This window comes from Pongo pygmaeus, chromosome 19 (genome assembly GCF_028885625.2).
Source record: "Pongo pygmaeus isolate AG05252 chromosome 19, NHGRI_mPonPyg2-v2.0_pri, whole genome shotgun sequence".
Classification (NCBI taxonomy): domain Eukaryota; kingdom Metazoa; phylum Chordata; class Mammalia; order Primates; family Hominidae; genus Pongo; species Pongo pygmaeus.
This window is the reverse complement of record NC_072392.2, coordinates 52,021,222-52,042,891: the sequence shown is the minus strand read 5'-3', so window position 1 is coordinate 52,042,891 and position 21,670 is coordinate 52,021,222. Positions and strand designations below refer to the sequence as shown.

Here is a 21,670-nt window from a genome sequence, read left to right as displayed (position 1 = left end):
TTGAACTCCTGACCTGAGAGATCCGCCTGCCTCAGCCTCCCAAAGTGCTGGGATTACAGGCAGAAGCCGCTGTGCCCGGCCTCAATAAGAATTTAACCACTCTTTTAAAAATAACACGCACATGGTAAAAGACATCTTACCTGGGTATTATTTCCCTAGAATCCATGCTCCACAAAATCAGTGGTTAACATTAGAGAAAGGAAAGACAGTCAGCCAATATATACAACAAGACTTCTATTGTGAATGCAGAATTATTTGACGGATTGCCTAGATTGAGGTTAAGAAACTATGGTGCTCAGAACAAATCTAGCATGACCCCTGTTTTGTAAATAAAGTTTGGTTGAAACACAGCCACTCCCACCCTTTTACATAGTATCTATCGCAGCTTTTCCAACACAAAGGTGGAGTCACATTGTTCAAACAGAGATGATATAACCCACAAAGACACCAATATTTACTATCTGGCCTTTTATAGAAAACGTGTGCTAACTCCTGGCCTATGTTATGTTTTTAAGTAAAAGAAAGTTAGACTGAGTCAGGATTCCTGCTCTAAAATGCAAGTGGGAGAAATTCAACATACTTGTGAGAAATGCAAAATATATTAACTTTTTGATAAGCCCTACTTACTTTGTGTGTTTAAAACAATCTATTTTTTAGTATCAAAAAGTGACATTTTGATAATCGGCATTTTTGAAGAGCAATTACACAGTCTGTAGAAAAATTTAAAATTTACATATTCTTCAATCTATCTTATTTCTAGGAATCTCATTCAAGAAACACTATCTAAACAAACAAAGGAGAGCCAGGTGCAGTGGCTCACTCCTATAATCCCTGAACTTTGGGAGGCCAAGGCAGGTGGATAGCTTGAGGTCAGAGTTGGAGACCAGACTAGCCAACACGGTGAAACCTCATCTCTACTAAAATACAAAAATTAGCCGAGCATGGTGGGAGGCGCCTGTAATCTCAGCTACTTGGGAGGCTGAGGCAGAAGAACTGCTTGAACCCAGGAGGCAGAGGTTTCAGTGAGCCGAGATGGCACCACCGCACTCCAGCCAGGGTGACAGAGTGAGACTCTGTCTCAAAAAAAAAAAAAAAAAAAGACACGAAGTGTTGGCACATTGCTGTTGTTTGCAGCTCTGTTTGTAAAACAACCAATAGAAATAAATTCTTTAAAAGATGAATAGTTTAAACCATCATGGTATAGCCACATAATAAACACAAAATTACTGAAAAGAATGAAGTAGATATACATACTGAAATGAAAGGTATCTAAGATATTAATGTAAAACTATGTAAATAGAATATACATTCCATATGTGTATCTCTATACCAATATCTATATTACCACATATTTATTATATAACTGTATATATAATAACATTTTGCTCTGGTAAAAGCTATATATATTTACAAAAACATAAGAAGGACATTTGATGTGTGTGATATATCCCAATCTATTAAATGTGATTTCCCTGGCAACCATAATTTTTAAGAAATGAGGATCTCCACTTTTCATTTTCCATTCTTTGTGCTTTGATTTTCATAAGTATGAGTATGTGATTTTTAACTCAAAAACCAAGATTTGAGAAGCTGGGGCCTTGCACTAAAAACTGGTTCTCTCTTGGTTCTCTTGAACCGTTTGCTCTGGGTCCCTCATTGAGGGGACAAGCTTTGCAGATTTCAGTCTAGTTCAGAGAACTACAGGAATGTTCGCTGCTGTTATGTTACCCATTGTATCAAGAGATCAAGGCAACAAACATGTCCTGTCTAGACCCAAAGAGTACATTTTGACTCTCTCTCTCTCTTTACACACACACACACACACACACACACCTGCATAAATAGCTTCTCTCATGCAACATTTTATATTCCCTTCCAATTTTGAGATATTCCTCCTCTAGCCCATCATAGCAAATCAGCTAGGGCAAGTGTGGGGGCATTATCCGGAATCATGATAGTAGCAACCTCTGCCTTGATGAAGCCATAGAGTCTCATTCTTTCTTCCCCTAAGGGCTCTCAACATCTGATGACTGGCACCATAGGCCCATGAACTTTAAAATATTTCAAATAGATCTAGGATTTATTTCACATCTCAACAACATGAATATTGCATAAATCCTTCATATATTAGATGAATACTAAACTGACAGCCTATTATAATCAGGTGAAAGGAAAAGCAAAAGATTCTAATAGACTGCAAGTTCACATTGGCTGGGTCTCTTTCCTTGGTTAACCTCTTTTTTAAGGTTAAGTGGCAGACAAAGTAGCGTTCACTAAATAGTCCACATGTTCCCCTTCATAGCATTTGCATTGGGCTCTTGTGGCTAATTTTGGCCAATGAATTGTAAGATTAAGTGAAGCATGTCACTTCTGGACCAAGACAGTTAAAAGCAGTATGCCTTTTCTGTCTTCTTTCTCATTCCAGAATCTACAGCTACAGGATGGAAGCAGCCTGAATTCCTGAGTCACCACCTGGAGGAGAGCTGCTCTAGGATCAGCACTGCTCAGAGTGTAGTTCATGGGTCAGCAGCATCAGGATCACCTGAAACCTCATTAGAATGGCGGAATCTTGAGCCTTACCCAAGACCTGTAGAATTAGAGTCTCAGGTGGAACCCGGGAATCTGTGTTTAAACAAGCCCACCAGTGGATTCTGATGCAACTAAATTGTGAGAACCAGTGATCTAGCCCACATCAGATTTTGTATGAGTGGAAAACTTTTACCTTGTTAGACCACTGGGAGTTTGTTTGTTACCTAGGTATAACCTATTCTATCCTTACTTATATATATCCTTACTTATAAACATACAATACTTATAAACATACAATGCTTAACTGTTCTCCAATCATCAGCTCCACCTTAACATCTTGGGCAGATCCCATCACGTTTTGGTCACATCCAGTTATTAAAATTCCTTCAGTTTAGAACTCTAATCTTAAATTTGACTTAAATAACATTTCTACTTCTTCCTTTCTCCTTGCCCTCCACCAGAGCAAAACAGGCTCTGGTAGTTGGAGTGTGATGAAGCTTTAGTTTGGTTCTGAGATACCCTCTCTCCTCTTTTTAACTCCTCTGGCATGTTGGAAAGAGGGGTTGTCTGTGTGGGGTAATATAAAGAGAAAATTTTGCTGGATGTTGTGGTTTGTACCTATAATCCCAGTGCTTTGGGAGGCCAGGAGTTGGAGACTAGCCTGGGCAACACAGTGAGACCCTGCCTCTACAAAAAAAAATTTTTAATTAGCAGGCATGGTAGTGTGCAGCTATAGTCCTAGCTACTCAGAAGGCTGAGGCAGGAAGATCGCTTGAGCCCAGAAGTTCTAGTCTGCAGTGAGCTGTGATCACACCACTGTACTCCTGCCTGGGTGACAGAGCAAGACCCTGTCTCTAAAAGAATTTTTTTAAATTTAAATGTTTAAAAGAGAGAGAGAAAAAATTCTTTTAACTGCCTACAGATGTAGTCCCTGCCCCCACTGCTAGGTTATCCCTGCATCTTTTAAAAAAATATTGAAATTATGGGCAACGCATGTATATTTTCCTCAGATGCATGGGCATTCCTGAGGGTCCTCTCTCTGCATAGTTTCTTAGGTGAGAGATTCCACCTTTGCCCAACATCTTTCACCTCTCTCTTCTGCTCACAACACTGGCAGCATACCCTGGGCCTTTGCTAGCCTGGAAGACACCACTGAGCATGTTACAAAAAAGCACCATGAAGCAACCTAGCCCTGTGTGAGTGCAAGACCTTACAGGTGATGGGCAGACTAGCTTTCAGCACCCTCTTGCCCACACATCCAGGGGCCTTTATAGACAGGAGCCCTGAGACCACCCCATCAGCTACTGCTGTTAAGATCCTTGTAAGCTAAGCAGTGGATCTCCTATTGGTAGGATGAGCACTTTAAGACTCAAAGGGGATACTATTAATAACTATGCTGGCACAACTGGCATAAACTGGGTCATTTCCCAGACAAAATGGGACATGTGATTCCCCCAACCTGTGTGGGGTGTCACAGGGAGGATGGCTCGAGCCCAGCTCCCTTCCACAGGATCACTTGGCCAATGGAAAGCTCATTCCATGTGGTGGGAGAGCAGCCTCCAACAATCCTTTTCCCTGCTTTGGTTCCTATCTCCTGTTTTCTTCTCCCCTGCTCATTTTGGCTCAGGCAAATCATGAGGTTCACTGTGTAAGCTGACATCCAACTGGAAAATGAGTTGCCTTGTTTGCAGGCACTTCCAGTTTGTAGAAGTTACCCTCTGGAGACCCCTTCACTGGGCTTCAAGAGCAGTTAGAAGTAAAGACCTCTCCTTCACAAAGGTGGAACCCACTAGGCTGGCCACTTTCTTTCCTCTTCCTATGTCTACAATGCCCTGGAAGTATTGTCTGGCCACAGTTGTTAGTGACTTAGTTTAGAATATAAACTCTATAATGAAAACTTAGTCTCAGATTTGGGAACTAGCCATCATTTGTGGGGCAACAGGGTATAACCCAATCAAAATCTTTTTATCAAACTAGTAAAATAATTCAGGAAAGACCAGGCACAGTGGCTCATGCCTGTAATCCCAGCACTTTGGGAGGCCAAGGCAGGCAGATCACCTGAGATCAGGAGTTCGAGACCAGCCTGGCCAACATGGTGAAACCCTGTTTCTACTAAAAATACAAAAATTAGCTGGGTATGGTGGTGCGTGCCTGAAATCCCAGCTACTCAGGAGGCTGAGGCACAAGAATCACTTGAACCCAGGAGGCAGACGTAGCAGTGAGCTGTGATCTCACCATTGCACTCCAGCCTGGGCAACAAGAGAAAAAACTCTGTCTCAAAAAATAATAATAATAACAATCATAATTATTATTATACAGGAAAATACAGAATGGCAAAGGGGTATATTATTACTGCGTTATTAATGTAAAAATTGAGTATAGTGTTGAATAAAGTGAGAAAATCCCTAAGACAACTGGCATATAACAGGAGAGTCTGGACTGAACTCCCAATTTGGGAAGAACATGTCTGGTGTGAGGTCATCACAGGCAGGGGATTGGTCGTCTTCACATATAAAGACAATTAATATGAGAAAGTTACATACATTTGGTAGATACTAGTTGGGTTCCAAGGTCTTTCTCTCTTTCTTTCTCTTTTATCCTTAAGTGATTCTTTGGAAAAGCAATCCCTCTGGTAGTTTGTGTGGTTTTGAGCCCATCAACATTGCTTATTATAGACGTTGATCAGCTGAAACAAATCAATAAATCCACTTCCCTGGCCACAAAGATGAATTAAGATATAGGCTGGCAAACTTGCTCTGTAAAGGACCAAATGGAAACTATTTCAAGTTTTGTGGGTCATACAGTGTCTTTCGCAACTACTCAGCACTGCTTTGTCATATGAAAATATGATTCATTCCAGGTAAAGAGTCCTTGCTAGACTGTGGGCTATAAACAATACACAAACAAATAAGCCCAACTGCATTCCAATAAAACTTTTTCATGGACACTAAAACTCAAATTTCATACAATTTTCATATTTCTCAAAATATTCTTCTTTTGGTTGTTTTCAATGACTTAAAATGTTAAAATGTCTTAGCTTGCAGGCCATACAAAAACAGGTAGTAGGTCAAATTGGGCTCAATGGCCGTAGTTTGCTGGCCCCTGGGTTAAGAGATGGGCTCTTAATCCAAGCCAGCCAGACCAATAAATGTGGAACTCAGGCTCTTGGCTCAAAATACGAGGATACAGACATTGTCTTCCCAATTTGCTCTGGAAGTTTCTGGAAGCCATTCTGCCAATAGAGTAACTAGGATGAATATAGTAACTTCGTTCTAGGATGAAGCTCTCAAATGCAGGGAGATCAGAAATTCAGAAAGACATGTGTAGTCTATAGCGAAACAAGGACCACTGAATCAAGTTTTGCCTGCAACTAATTCTATCTCTTGAAGCTTCAGTTATGTGAACTAATAAGTTCCCTTTATCATTTAAGCCAGATTGAGTTATTTTTCTGACACTGTGACTTAAACCATCCCTAACTAACATAGACTGCAATGTTGTAAGTATAGGTCCCCAAACATGGAACTGGCTGAAGGCAGTAGCTAAGGTCAAAGTCAGCAGGGTTACCTCTAGTTACCAAAATTGTCGGTTACCCCCATGGCCTGTTATATATTCTAAGGCCATCTTTGAGCCAAAGTTTTATCAAAAAGGAAAATTCAGGTATTGGAGACTATTTCTTGCATCAGTCTTAGTAAGGCCCACTAAGAAAGAAATTAACTTACTTTGAAACTGATTCATCTGATAGCAGAGAAGGGGAAAAAAGTAGTTTTTTAAAGAAATGTACTTTCTGCTTGCTGCCTGAAAACCAAGCTAATTAAGAATCCTGTGATCTGGAGCTTGCAGGACTAGAAGAGCAGAATTTTCCACTCCCAGCTAATGTCAATATAAGCAAAAATGAGGAGGTGAGAGATTAGGCAGGACAGGAAAGCAGGTCCCGAAGCAGCCAAATCCACCTCCTTCTCAGATCCCACCTTATAAATATTTATCTTGATGATAAAATGAATGTATTAGTCAGTTATCCAGAAAAACAGAAACAATAGGCTATTTCTCTCTATAGATATAGATTGGATACCAATGTTGATACAAATACCGAGATATTTATTAGGGGAATTGGCTCCCACAATTATGGAAGCCAAGAAGTTCTGCCATCTGCAAGCTGGAGAACCAGGAAAGCCAGTGGTGTGATTTGGTCCGAAGGCCTGAGAACCAGGGCAGCCGAAGTTGTCAGTCCTGGTCCAAGTTCACAGACCTGAGAAGGGGTCAAGAAGGGGAGGTGATGGTACAAGTCCCTGTCTGAGTCTGAAGGCTCAAGAGTCGGAAGCGTGGATGTCAGAGGGCAGGAGAAGATGGATGTCCCACCTCAAACGCAGACAGCAAAGTCACCCTTCTTCGGCCTTTTTGTTCTATTTGGGACCTCAGTGAATTGAATGATGCCTGCCTGCATTGGTGAGGGCAGATCTTCTTTAGTCTTCTGATGCTAATCTCTTCTGGAACACCACACAGACACACTCAGAAATGATGTTTATCAGCTACCTGGGTATCCCTTAGCTTAGTCCAGTTGACACATAACATTAACCATCACAATGAACAGCTGTGCTCTTTGTGAAGGTGCAGCTGTATTCATCAGAGGCAGGGAGCTAAAGAGGCTGACCTTCGCACTTGTTTCACCAGCAGGGGGCAATGTGGAGTCAATACAATGGGGAGCCGGTGGGCGGCGGAAGGGATGACCACAGAGCTCCCAGTGCTGTGCTGGAAGAGACGTGGTAAAAACCCAGTTCTAGAAATAACTGTATCTGATAGATTTTCTGCTTATGATTAACCATCCAATGGAATGAACCAAAAATAACTAGATCAGATGCCTTCAAAAATTGGAACAGAGTTGCATTGCCTCTGAAACCCTAAAGGTGGTTAAAAACAGCCTATGACCCCACACCAACAGTGGTTCTCAAACTTGGCTGTGCATTAACATCCTCTGGGGAGTTTTTAAATTACTGATGCCAGGCCCCACATCAGTCCAATTAAATTTATAACTTTGGAGGTGAGGCCCTGGCATTGGAATTTTTAAAACTCTCCTAAGTGATTCTAATGTGAATTCAAAGTTGAGAAGCCCTGTTCTACACTTAAGCCAATCGACAGACATCTCCAACAGGAAACAGACACCTCTATAAGTGGTATTCCTTCTTCAGAGGGTTGCCAGATACAATTTAGGATACCCTATTAAATTCAAGTTTCAGATAAAGAACAAATCATTTTTGGTACAAGTAGGTCCCAAATATTGCATGGGATATACTTACACTAAAATAGTATCCATTCTGTATTTTTATTTGCTAACTCTGGCCACCTAGCCCCAAGCGTCATCTCAGATAGTCATGGAAAACATCCTCCCCAAAAGCAGAGTGGAGAACAAAGATAAAATGACCAAGGCTTTCAGCAACTTCCAAGTAAGAAGTCCTTGCTAGACTGTGGGCAGTATTTACTAGACTTTTACTAATATATGTACTTAGCCCAAAGCCCAGCACTTGGTAAGGCCTCAACAGATGTTAGCCATCATTCTGAAGAAAGCTTCGTTTATGAAAATAAGCTTGTGTGCATAAATATGCATTGCAATGTCATCTTGATATTCATTTAAGTAGAAAATTTTTCTATCGCATTTCAGTTACAATATGGTTCATAAAATAATGGTGTCTGTTTCAACTTTTCAGGAAAGTATCTCCACGGAAACATCTGGTATGATTGTAGAAGTACTCGGTCCCTATCTTGTGGTTTCTGCCCCTTTTCATATTTCCCTACTCCTCCCCCAGAATTCCTGTCGATCTGTGATTCCGATTAGTGAAACAAAATCAACAGAGTCGTCAAAATGAGAATGCTGGTTTACCTTTTATATAAGTACTGCCAATATATTAAAAGGTGGTGCTGAGCAAAACCATTCCATAAAGATTTGTCATTTGATACATACGGCACAATGTCTGCTGAGAAAGCTAATCACACTGATTGATCCACGCATTGAATGTGCGAAGAGTTGAAGGGAAAAGGGGAAAGAGTGATAAAGTCAATGTCATGAGATGTCAGAGAAAATACTAATTTCATAATGCAGTTCAACAATAGAAATCAATTTCAAAATGAAATATGATGCATAAACTAAGATTAAAGTTAGTTAATGTGGCTGGGCATAGCAGATGGGACTCTTAGAAGAGGTGGCCTCCAGGGTGGCAGGGTCATTGCCCTGGCTCAGGCTCCTGCTCCCTCCTGGGCCCACCAAGGTCACCGGGTCCTCACAGCTTCCAGGTCCCTCAGGCATCCAGCTTCAGGTTGCTGATGTATTTCTGGACCCACTTCTTATTGGGGTCAGCACAGATCTGCCGGCCCCTCTTGGTTAGGAGGCTGTGGAGAAGGAAGGAAGAGTTAAGAACTGACGAATTCATCAGGGGAATCCTGTGGCCCCTGCGTCCTTCTCTGTCCCAGGTATCTCAGAGCCTGTCCTCTCGCCTGTAAAATTTCCCCTTAACTTCGGGGTTCATGGGCCTTCCCCAAGTGTCTCAGATGGGGTTCCTCAGGAAGCAAACCTCCTGTTGTCGTGTCTGCTCTCTTTCCTCTGCCCAGGGGCAGGCCCTTCAGGACTCTGCAGGCCCCAGGCCAGGTCAGAAAACACTGCAGGGGCCTCCCCTGGAGTCCTTCACCTTGATGGGCCTTAGAGAGCTGAGTACTCTGAGGGGACCTCACCCCAAACCTCCCAGCCTCCCTCCCGAGGGGTGGGCAGGAGCACTGGCACTTACATGACACCTGGCTTGGGGCACTGGGGGCTGGTTTCAGAATAGTCAACTATGAACTTTTGTGGAATCTGCCAGGAGGTATAGACGAGGCAGCAGAACTCTTTGTTGGTACCAACTGCAAGAGACAGGACAGAAAGATCCCAAGTCACTGTTCACAAGGCAAGCCAGCTGCTCCTGGTCCCTTTCCTTGAGAGTCAGGAAGAACTGGGAGATATCACTGCTTGGGGTGGGGATATGGGGACAAAGAGATCCAGAAAGAAGCTGGCATTTCTTCTTTTCCCTGACATTTTAATTTCTGCATCTTTCTCTTGGTATTTCTCATTCTCTGTCTGTCTTGGTTTTGGGTCTCTATGTCTCTTTACTGGAAATTTAGTTTTCTGAACAAACTATTTCCCATCCCATCTCTCCTTGGGGAGTTCCATCTGAATTCATAAGGACAGCCAAGGCCACACCACTGAGAACCAGTTGGACCCAGATCCTACCTCTTGTCAAAATCCCATTTTCACATCCATAGAATGGGACTCACTCTCCCTCTGTCACCCAGAGATGGAGAGTAGAGTTGCTGAAACCTCTTAGGAAGAAAAATCCTCCTCGGAAAATAGTCCCTGAAATCCCTCTGATGTTCTGTACTTGGAGGTCTTAGGGATAGACTTGGGCAGTGGGGTCCAAGCCATGGCCAGACAGTGGGGGCACAAGAGCAAAAGACAAATTCACACAAGGGAAAGCGGGCCTGGGGACAGAGGGCCTCAGTGAAGAAAAGGACAGCAAGTGCAACTGCGGGGATCCCAGGATGCTGGGCAGAGTGTGAGCTCCCATGGCGGCCGGGAAGAGCTGAACTCAGGACTTGTAGCCGCTGCCTCCTTCTGGGGTCTCAGCCATCTCTTCTCTTTACAGGCAGCCTTGGGGTATTAGAAGATATAAACTTGGGGAGACTGAGGAGGAATTTTGTTTCTTTTCTCATTTTTTAAACTTTTAAGTTCGGGGTACATGTACAGGCTTGTTACATAGGTAAATTCATGTCAGGGGGGTTGTTATACAGATTATTTCATCACCCAGATATTAAGCCTAGTACCCATTAGTTTTTTTCCCGATCCTCTCTGAAGGTGAAAATTTTTAATCATGATATTGGTGTCATGCTGTGCATTGCACAAACCAGGAGAGCTTCAGCTCACCACAAAGCTTCAGGCTATTTGCAAGAATGCTTCAGTTACTCCCTTGGGGGGGGAAATGGTTTCCACAGTGAGAGGAGGTGAGATGCTGGTGTCACCCTCAGACTGGGTTAGCTGCTGCTTTCTCACAAGGGCAGATCTGTAGATAAAGCCTTTCTCTCATGGAGTGGAACCTTCTGATAGCCTCCCCAGCTGTTCCAACAGCATAGATGTGCCATGGACAATAATGCCAGAGAATCATGAGAAGCACAACCCAAGAGAAACCCATGCCCTGGATGGAGACAGCAGAACTGGGGAAGTGCTACAGGAGGGGTGAGGTTGAGGTTGGCCTTTCAGACACTGGCTCATTGAACCTCTACAATATGCCAGTCCCTGGGTTAGCTGGGTTAACTGGGGCCTAGTATGAATGATGAGCCTTAAAGAGTTGTTACCCTTTGATCAGCAAGGTGCTCTGCCAGGGATCTATCCCATGGATATAAACATAAAGATGAACAAAGTGTTTGTCACAGCTTATCTGTAACAATTAAAAGATGATGTACAATTAAATAAATTATGGCATATTCACCTCTTGTAATAATAATTGGTCCTTAAAACTGAAAAAGTAAATAAATCAGAGCCAGGCATGGTGGCTCATGCCTGTAATCCCAGCACTTGGAGAGGCCAAGGTGGGAGGACTGCTTGAACCCAAGAGTGTGAGACCAACCTGGGCACATAGTGAGACCCTGTCTCTAAAAATTTTTTTTTTTTTTTAAGTAGCTGGGCATGCCTGCAGTTTCAGCTACTTCAGAGGCTGAGACAGGAGGATTGCTTCAGCCTGGGAAGTCAAGCCTACAGTGAGCTCTGATCATGCCACTGCACTCCAGCCTGGGCAATAGAGTGAGATCTTGTCTCAAATAAATGAATAGATAAATAAATAAATTTAAACAGGTGGTCCTCCCCGAGTTTGTTTAATGGCTCAATTGTGTCATCAAGAACTCAGGCTTCTTAAAACATCTTCCCTTCCCCCACTATTTTGTTGGCTTTTCTTATTTGAGCTTGTCACCTCGTGGTCACAAAATGGCTGCTGCTTTCTCAGTCATCACATCCTCATAATGTCTCATCCACCAGCATACGAGGGGGTCTCTTAGGAGTACAGGAAGAGCAATGTTACTAGTGTTTTTAGTTCAAATACATTTTTATATGTTTTGTCATGTGAACTATAGATTACACCAAAAAGTAGTAAAGTTAATTTTGAAAACACATAAAATACAGAAAAGAATAAAAACCCATTTAGGATCTCAAAGCTGGGTAGGCAGCAGGCAAATGGAGGCAGGAATGTGAGAGTTTTTTTCTACATTCCCTGTTGTGGCATATGTGCATTCTGATGCAAAATCTGAAAAAAAAAAATTTCATTGAAGGTAGGAAAAATTCTAGTACACAAACCTAGCCACTTTTTTTTTTTTTAAACAGTTTGGTGTATTTCTTTCTAGTGCAGTTTTTTTTCTAGGCTTATGATAGTACCATTTGCTCATTTGCTTTTTTCCTTCTTCTTACTGTGTCTGGTGTGGGAAGACATTACTGTTGTCATGATACAGGTTTTAATTTTGTAATTTTTATTTATACAGCCATGAATCACTTAATGACAAGAATACATCTGAGGAACTTGTCATTAGTCCGTTTTTGTTATTGTGGGTATATCATAGACTTACACAAACCTAGATGGTGTAGTTTACCATACACCTTCGCTGTAGGGTACAGCCTGTAGCTCCTAGGCTACAAAGTTGTACAGCATGCCACTGTACTGAATACTATAGGCAACTGCAATGCAATGTTAAGTATTTGCATATCTAAGCATATCTAAACATAGAAAAGGTATAGTACAAATGCAGAATTATAATCTTATGGGACCACCACTGTATAATATATGCAGTTTGTCATTGACCAAAGCATTGTTATGCAGCGTATGACTGTGCTTAATATTAAAAGACTTTTCCAAATCATTCCAGTATTTTTAAGAACTGCCTAATTTACTCAAGCCTAGTACATTAATATTGTCATGCACTACTGTAACATATGTGGGTTGGTTTCAATTTTTCCTGTTTTTTAGATGGAGTCTCACTCTGTTGCCCAGGATGGAGTACAGTGGTGTGATCCCAGCTCAGTGCAACCCCCACCTCCCAGGTTCAAGCGATTCTCCTACCTCAGCCTCCTGAGTAGCTGGAACTACAGGCGCGCACCACTACGCCCAGCTAATTTTTGTAGTTTTAGTAAAGATGGGGTTTCACCATGTTGGCCAGGCTGGTCTCGAACTCCTGACCTCAGGTGATCTGCTTGCCTGGGCCTCCCAAAGTGCTAGGATTACAGGTGTAAGCCACTGCACCTGGACAATTTTTCATTGTTATAAATTGTGCCAAACATCTGTATGCAAAAAACTTTCTCCATAAGTGAGGTTATTTCTGTAGGATATTTTCCTAGCTGTAGGCTTCCTGGGTGAAAAAATAAGGGCATCTAAGGCTCCTGATCTATATAGACACCCCATATGTCACGCATATTCATGTCTATTACCCAGTGTCAAACCCAATGATGGCATATTGCAGGGAGCTATGAATGTTCAATGAATCAAACAGCAGTTAAAAGGCTGGCCCCATCATTCTTGTCATTCCTATAGTCCAGACTATCTCTATTCCATTCTGTCCATTTGGGTCTGGATCAAACACAACTCGAACTACTTAAGATTCTGGGGTATCATCTTACGTGTCACTTCTGTGCAATGGAAACACAACACTAGAAATATCTGTTCCATAGGAGGAAATGACCATGGTGCCATTCACAAATAGATCTGTTCTTGATAGAAGGTGCCAGCTAAGCTTGGCTTCTTGGTGACACCAATTCTTGACTTCCTCCTCATGAGCTAAGCATTTCTTAGAAGCACTCCGATTAACACGATGTAATGGTCCTTTTCACCCAGGGTGCGGTTTAAATGTGACTTGTGCTGCCCAGAACGCTTTGGCATCACCATTTACATCACACCATGTGGTCAGAGGAGCTGCAGCATAGCATTAGAGAGCTGCTCTGTGGAGGAAGTGTTAATCTGAAGATCTCTCCATGTACGTATGACTTCAACACCCACATCTCACCTTCTGTCACTGTCAAAAACATTTCTGCACATTCAGCCCCAACAAGTGAGCAGTTGAGTTGCTCTTGTACATCCTGAACCCCTGGGGGACCCAAGGTACCCCAACATGTACAACTCAGAGCAAGACACCATGCACTTAACATCTTCCCCTCTGGTCATCCCCAGTCTCCAGCTCCTCATGGTTTAGAGTTGCCTGTAAAGGGTTGAGGACATGGCTTGGACCCCAGAAAGATGTAGATGGCAGTGAGTGCCCAGTCCTGTTTTGGCATTGCCTACACTCCTCTGCCTGCCCAACACTGAACAGGTCTTCTTTGGTACCCTCCATCTCCTTTCCATGGCCCTCAGCTCACAAGTCTCATCTGTCCCATGAGACTCTCTTGACCCTTGTCCTTTCTTCATTTTAGAGTTGTTTCCCTATGCTCTGGACAGACATTTAAGCCATATCACTTAATTCTTGTGGATTAAGATTCTCTAAGTAAAATCAAAGAACTTCACAAAAGGTTTCAAAATGTTCTGGGCTATTTTCCGAGGACTTAGATATATAACCTAGATCTGAAAGGCAGGAGAGGGCTAGGACCCATTGTTAGTTGGGAAAACTGAGGCCTAACTCAGTCATTCACAAGATGCAAACTCGGTCTAGTTGGTTCCTAGGGTGAGGAAGTGGCAGAGTTCCTTCAGTTCTCCTGAGAAGCTCTACTCCTAGAGCTATTTAGAGAAGACGGTCTCTTGCTGGGAAAAGTCTCTGTAGACCGAATGAAGTTGCTACCCAAAAGAGATGGAACAAAGGCCAGCCATTCCAAGAGCTATACTCCCTGAAGAGGGAGCAAGGGAGTGAGAGTAAGACAGAGGCAGAGATTTGAAAGAAACACTCAAAGTCAAGGATGAATGCCTGACTTCCTTAGTTCCTTTTGTGCCCTACTTCACAGTCCTGAGCAGTGAGGTCTTCATCAACTTCTTGCTGGTCCCTTTTCAAGAGTGGAAGAAATTTACTTGGTTTTTCTCAGGTTCTGGATGCTGGTTCCCTCACGGTTAAGGCACCCCCTTGTCTCCTGCCTCTCATGTTTCTCCATATCCACTGCAAATTTGCTGACTCCAGCAGCCAGTGCTCTTGCCCTGGCGTAATGTCAGCACCAGTCCTTCTGTCTGCAAATAGGGCATATGGAGGAGACAACCCATGGGACAAGGGACAAGGAGCACGTAAGCACAAGTAGGAGGTGGGAGCTACTATGGACTTTCATATCCAGTGTGAAGGTAAAATGAAGGTAAAATGAAGACATTTCCAAGCAAGCAAAAAATGGAGACTTCACTATCAGAAGACCTACAGTAATGAAAATACTAAGAGGATTCCTTCAGGCAGAAGAAAAGTGATTGCAGATGGAGCTCAGAAATGCAGAAGAATTTAAGAGGACAGGAGGAGCAAATATGTGATGAAAACTAAATGAATATTGACTGTATAAAGTAATTAAAATATATCGTAGGATTTTAATTTTAAGACTGCTCACCACTGGTTTTATAATAGGCAACCAAAAATTTGCAGTGCATCTACTGGGAGGTGTAGGAGAAGCAGCAGATGCTTGGGGTATGAATCTTATCTGAGGGAACAAGGACAACAGGAGTTGCTCAGGAGAAGAAGCCCAGGCGGGTCACAAAAGAGCAAAGGGAGACAGCATAGCTCAGAGTTGAGGCCTGCAGGAAAAGAAAGCTGGAAATAATCTGGCTTTTTGTTTGTTTCTCCTTAATTTCCCTAGTCTTGTCTCTCCATTTTAGTCTTTATTTTACGCTACAGGGAATCGAGCTCTCTGAATAGTCTATGCCCTTCTCCTAACTCTCCTTGGGGAATTTTTTTTCTAATAGATTAAATCATAAGATAGCTGAGAAAAGTATAGACATTTTTTATGTTACCCAAGGGGTTGAACTCTAGGAGACTGCTGAGGTCATTGTAAAACTTACCAGCACCAGTGAGAACTAAATAGACCTAGATTCTACCTCATGCTAATAATCCAATAAATTAGACTTCAACCATCTCATTTATCTCAGTAGGATAAAACTTCTCTGACTCCCATCCTGCTGCCCAGATCAATAGACTGCTTTTCAACCTTCTTGAAGAAAACAGTGATGTCACTTTGAAACCCCATTTGAGGATCCCTAATTTCACACGAGGGTTTTCAGGCCACAGTACTTGGAAGATGTCACCTGACTTCTGCCCAGGGAGCCATCAAAGCACATGGATAACAGACTCACCTTGTGCACAGGAGCAGAGGGCCATGGTGCAGAGGAGGACAACGAGGGCAGCTGCAAGGCCTTTCATGATGCTGGGCAGGCAGAGAAGTGGTCAGAGTGAGCTAGGGCTTGGAAACTCACAACTCCTGGCCTCCTTCTGGGGTATGAGCTGTCATCTCTCCTTTTTATAGGCAGCCCTGGACAATGGGAACATTGGAGGTGCTGATGCAAGACATTTTGACTATGGTGGTGTCATGTGAGTTCTCAGCCCAGGGTTGCCTATGGTTACTTGAAAGATTTAGGGTACACAAACGAGTGGTTCACTTGTTGATTGAGGTGCTTATGGGGAATTTGTATCTCCAGATGGGTGACCAGGAGTTGGAAACACCCAGGGATTATGCTTAGGATTATGCATAATCATGTGATTATGTTTTCACATGACAGATATTTCTCAGAAATGAGTGGTCACAGCCTCCTTCGATAGAGCAGAATGCTTTAATGGATTTTCACAATTGTTATTCCTTTTAATAGAGTAACATGCTTCAATCTTTTATATACAGTTAGGCCTTTTGTGAGCTAATGAGAAATCTTCCCCTATCCTAAGGCAATAAAGATATCCTTCTATGTTAACTTGTAGAAGCTTTATTGTTTTAGCATTAATATTTAAATTACAATCCATCTGGAGTTGATTTTTATGTTTGGTGTGAAGAAAGGTTCAAGATTTATTTTTTGCCACATGAATACCCAATGGACCTTGGCAACTCATTGGTAAGACCATTGTATAAGTCAGGATTCCCCAGAGACACAGAACCAATGGCATGTGTATAAAAAATAAGAAATTAGAGAATTGGCTCATTTAATTATGAAGGCTGACAAGTTCCAAGATCTGCAGGGTGAACTCGCAAGCTGGAGACCCAGGAGAGCTGCTAGTGTAGTCCCAATTTGAGTTCAAAGACCTGAGAATGGGCAGGCTTAAGGCCCAGGAAAAGATGATGTTTCAGTTTAAGTTCAAAGGCAGGAGAAAAACCTATGTCCCAGTGTGAAGGCAATCAGGCAAGAGGAATTCTCTCTTACAGGCAGGAGGGTCAGGCTTTTTGTTCTATTCAGACCTTCAACTAATTGAATGAAGCCCACCGCATTAGAGAGGGCAATCTGCTTTACTCAGTTTATTGATTTCAATGTAAATCTCATCCAAAAATGCCCTTACAGAAACACCCAGGGTAATGACTGATCAAATGTCTGGGGACCTCATGGGCCAGTCAAGTTGACACATAAAATTAAACATCACAATCATCATTTTCCCTTTGCTTTGCAGTGCGATTTTGGACCCATACATGTGTGGTCTGCTTTTGGAATTTCTGTTCCGTTCCAATGGTTTATTTTCTTAACCTTTTGCTAATACATCATGTTAATTTGTTTTTCACTTTGAAGGAGATATCCCTGTATGCCCCTGACAACTGGACTCATAAAACCTTTCCTGAAATGACAAGTCCATAAATAGTTATAAGAGTTATCTCCCACCTCATGGAATACATGTTTTTTCTTTGTCTTTTTCTTTTCTTTTCTTTTCTTTTTCTTTTTCTTTTTCTTTTTCTTTTTCTTTTTCTTTTTTTTGAGACGGAGTTTCGCTCTTGTCGTCTAGGTTGGAGTGCAGTGGCGCAATCTCGGCTCACTGCAACCTCCACCTCCCAGGTTCAAGTGATTCTCCTGCCTCAGCCTCCCGTGTAGCTGGGATTACAGGCATGTGCCACCATGCCCGGCTAATTTTGTATTTTTAGTAGAGATGGGGTTTCTCCATGTTGGTCAGGCTGGTCTTGAACTCCCAACCTCAGGTGATCCACCCGCCTCAGCCTCCCAAAGTGCTGGGATTACAGGCATGAGCCACCGCACCCGGCTGGAATACATATGTCTTACAGGGTGTCCAACATATGGCCACTTCTTGTCTATCATGCCCTATCAACATGATGTCACCAATGTAATGGATCAATGTGTTGTTTGAGAGACACATGAAAATTCAGATCTCTTCAGACTATAGTATGCAGAAGATGAGAGTTAATAGTCCAAGGGAAAACTGTAAATGAATATTTTCCATTTGCATGAATGGGAACTTTTTCTTATCCTCTTTCCTACTTGTTATGGGACAGAATGCATTTGCCAAATCAATAGGTATATAACATGTACTTAATACCTGGCATGTGTCAGTACCTGGTTACAGAAGCGGCAATCAGGTTATTACCTGGTTGAGCTCACAGTGTTCTATAGTCATTCTCTAGGATCCATCTAGTTTCTGCAGAAGCCAGACTTGCAAATTAAATAGATATGATAATAACCATTTTCCTTGCATTTTTTATATCCTTAAGGGTGGCATTAGTCTCCACCATCCCCTCCACTAGATTGCAATATTGTTTCTAATCTACTCTCTTTTCCTGGGAGAAGGGGGCAGTTTCAGAGATTTCCACTTCACCTTCCCTCTAGAGATGCTTGTTCTATTAACCATTGCCACAACTCTCCATGGGTCAAGACCCCTTGATTGTCACTCCAACCTTGCTGGCTATGATGATATTTAGAACCCCTTGGCTTCTGTTTGTTAAATGCTGCTACCTAGCCTCCACTGCTTCAAGGCAAGAGAGCTCCACTGCTTCAAGGAGAGAGGGCCCCACTGGTTCAAGGAGGGAGAGCTATCAATGGGCCAAGTTTTGTGACAGCACTCTTAACATCAGCCCTAGCCTATAAAGAAGACTGGACCACTAACTTCTTAGAGATGCTGGTGCTCCTCTCACCAGGGAGTACTGGTGGCTTTGGTGAATAGTGCATTCCCGTGGAACATAATCTGGTGAGTCTTCTGGCCTATGTAATGTATCCACTCCAGCATGACCACTTTCATGACTCTTTTAATCCCTTCCTTTTCCATCTGTCATGGCAATTCAGGTATTTTAACTTCACTTGGCAGAGCCATTGCTTTCTCAGGCTTCTGGAGCCTTTCTGGCAACAAATCGGTACCAACCCCTGGGGTCCTTCTCAGGAGGTTACAGCCTATATCTAGAAAGAATACTCCCAAGTCAGTAAGTTTTCTGTTATCGAGGCTTATATTCCAACTCCTTTTATCAAGCACCCTCAAAATCCAAACCCAAGTCTAATTCCCCTGCTCAGGCTGACACATGCTTGCTAAATTTTGCTAGTGCTTTAGAGTATAGTCCCTTTTCTCCCTTATTAGGAATATAATTTATTGACACAAGAATGTGTTACCAGAAGATATGGAAAATATGAATGTTTTTATTTCCACTAAGTAATTAAATCAATAATTAAAACCCTTTGTTAGAAAACATCTTCATACCTAGCTGGTTTCATAAGCAAGTTCTACCAAACATTTATGGAAAAAATAATGGAAAGACAGCCTTTTTAACAAATAGTACCTGAGCAATTGGGCATCAAAGACCAAAAAACAAATCTCAACATAAACTTCACAGCTTCCACAAAAATTAACTCAAAATGGATCACAGACTTCATGATCACGGTGATTCAAACTCCCATTAAAGTTGGGGAAGTCAAATAAACTGGGACATGTGTTATGTAAGACAAGACATTTAGAAAAAAATAAGAATTCAGCCCAGGAGGTGGAGGTTGCAATGAGCTAAGATTGCGCCAGTGCACTCCAGCCTGGGTGACAGAACCAGACTCTGTCTTAAAAAAACAAAATAAAATAGATAGAAAAAATAATTTTAGGACCTAGGACTAGGTAAAAAAATTTCAGATTTGATACCAAAAGCATGCATAATCCATAAAAGAAAAAAGCAACAAATTAGATTTCATCAAAATTTTAAAATCTTGCTCTTCAAAAAGCCCTCATCAAGAGAATGAAAAGACAAACTACAGACTGGGAAAAAGTAATTGCAAACCACTTAATTGACAAAGGACTTGTATTCAGAATATATAAATAATTATCAAAACTCGAAAGTAAGCAAATGTATCATCCAGTTAGAAAATGAACAAAAAACATGAACAGACTGAGGAGAATACACAGATGGCAAATAAGTAATGATAATTTGATTGTGTTGGGTTTTAAAATCCTTATTTTAAAGATACATACTGAAATATTGTGGTAGTCAGAATAACATTTCCCCCAAAAGAATATCCACATCCTAATCCCTGAGACCTGTACACAGCCAGAAGGAATTAAGGTTGCTAATCACTGACTTTGAGATAGGGAGAATATCCTGGAGTATCTGAGTAAGCCCAGCATAATCACAAGGATCCTTATAAGGGAGGCAGGAGTGTCAGTATCAGATTGACACAATGTGAGAAGAACTGGACCATCCATTGCCCACTATAGCCAATCCATGTGGGCAGCCTCTAGAAGCCAATAAAGGCAAGAAATTGGAATCTCCCCTACAGCCTCCAAAAACAATTGCCACCCCACTAACAGCTTAGTTTTAGCCTAGTGAGACCCATTTCAGATTTTAGACCTCCAGAACTGTAAGAGAATAATTCATGTGGTTTTAAGCCTCTACATTTGTGGTAATTTGTTACAGAAGCAATAGAAACTAAAATAAATATTTACTGATAAAATAATGTTGTAGTGGTTTTTAAAGACGGCCATATTTCTGTGACACTCCTCTCATTGATAGGTGAGATCCAGGCTCTCTCTCCTTGAATCTGGACAGGCTTGTGGCTGTTTTCACCAACAGACTGTAGTGGAAGAGATATGCTGTGACTTCTGTGGCTAGGTCACAAAAGGCCATGAGTATGACCCTAGTTTACTAGGAACACTCATCTTTGAGTCTCAAGGCTGCCATCTTGAAAGGGCATGTTGACAGCTCTAGTTGACAGTTCCAGCGGAGCCTGTCCTTCAAACATCCCAGTCCAGGTGCCAGATGTGTGAATGAGGATATCATCTTAGAAGAGGATCTTCCAATCCAGATAGTGAAGGTTACTTATGACAGGCTATTGTGACATCATCAGTTATATCACATCCGTATAGTTAGCGCAGTTGTGAAAGAGCATCAGCACCTTCCACTCTACAGTGAGAAATAGTCAGCCCATGGTTCATAGACACATCCATTTTTGTGAGGGAGCCTGTGGCCATACCAAGTCCTGATCACCCATTCACTGAGGAAATTATTTCTTCAGAACAACTTGAATGGATTGAGCAAACAATTTTCTCAGAGGTGTCCCCATTCGATGGAAAAGCTGAGCTATTCTCTCTTTTTTTTTTTTTTTTTTTTTTTTTTTGAGACGGAGTCTTGCTCTGTCACCAGGCTGGAGTACAGTGGTGCGATCTCAGCTCACTGCAACCTCCGTCTCCCGGATTCAAGAGATTCTCCTGCCTTAGCCTCCTGAGTAGCTGGGACTACAGGCACGTACCACCACACCCGGCTAATTTTTGTATTTTTAGTAGAGACAGGTTTTCATCATGTTGGCCAGGCTGATCTAAATCTCCTGACCTCGTGATCTGCCTGCTTTGGTCTCCCAAAGTGCTGAGATTACAGGCGTGAGCCACCACACCCGGCTGAAGTTGAGCTATTCTTGCATATACTTGGAACCTCTGTGTTGACCAAAGGGTGTTGGCAACCCCTGAATTATGTAACTCCCAACATGACACTAATGTTCTGATTAAAATCTTTTCCTCCAATCATCCCCAGTTTCTATCTTCCCACAAAATGAAACTCTCTATAAAGAGAAGGGGCAATGGCTTGAACCCAAGAAGGAGGTGCCGGCTTCAAGTACGCAAGCTTGCTTGTCTTAACTATGCTGACACTCAAGCCCAGAATCCCTTGCCTGCCCAGCATCACACAGGCATTTTCAACTGTCTCCACCGTTCTCCTCCCTCTATTGTGGTCCTCTGCTCCCAGACCTCCTTGGTACTGTGGGAG

The 21,670-nt window shown here is 42.2% G+C and overlaps 1 protein-coding gene across 1 annotated transcript; it reads right to left on the bottom strand.

Annotated features, from left to right (window-relative positions):
• Window positions 1-8,392: 8,392 nt before the first annotated feature.
• CCL18 (C-C motif chemokine ligand 18) lies at window positions 8,393-20,706 on the bottom strand. Its single transcript, XM_054455867.2, has 4 exons — window positions 20,359-20,706; window positions 15,822-15,997; window positions 9,300-9,411; window positions 8,393-8,907 (listed from the first exon to the last, which is right to left on the bottom strand). Exons 2-4 carry the CDS (start codon window positions 15,886-15,888, stop codon window positions 8,817-8,819), a joined length of 270 nt encoding a protein of 89 aa, XP_054311842.1. The 5' UTR covers window positions 15,889-15,997; window positions 20,359-20,706; the 3' UTR covers window positions 8,393-8,816.
• Window positions 20,707-21,670: the final 964 nt, after the last annotated feature.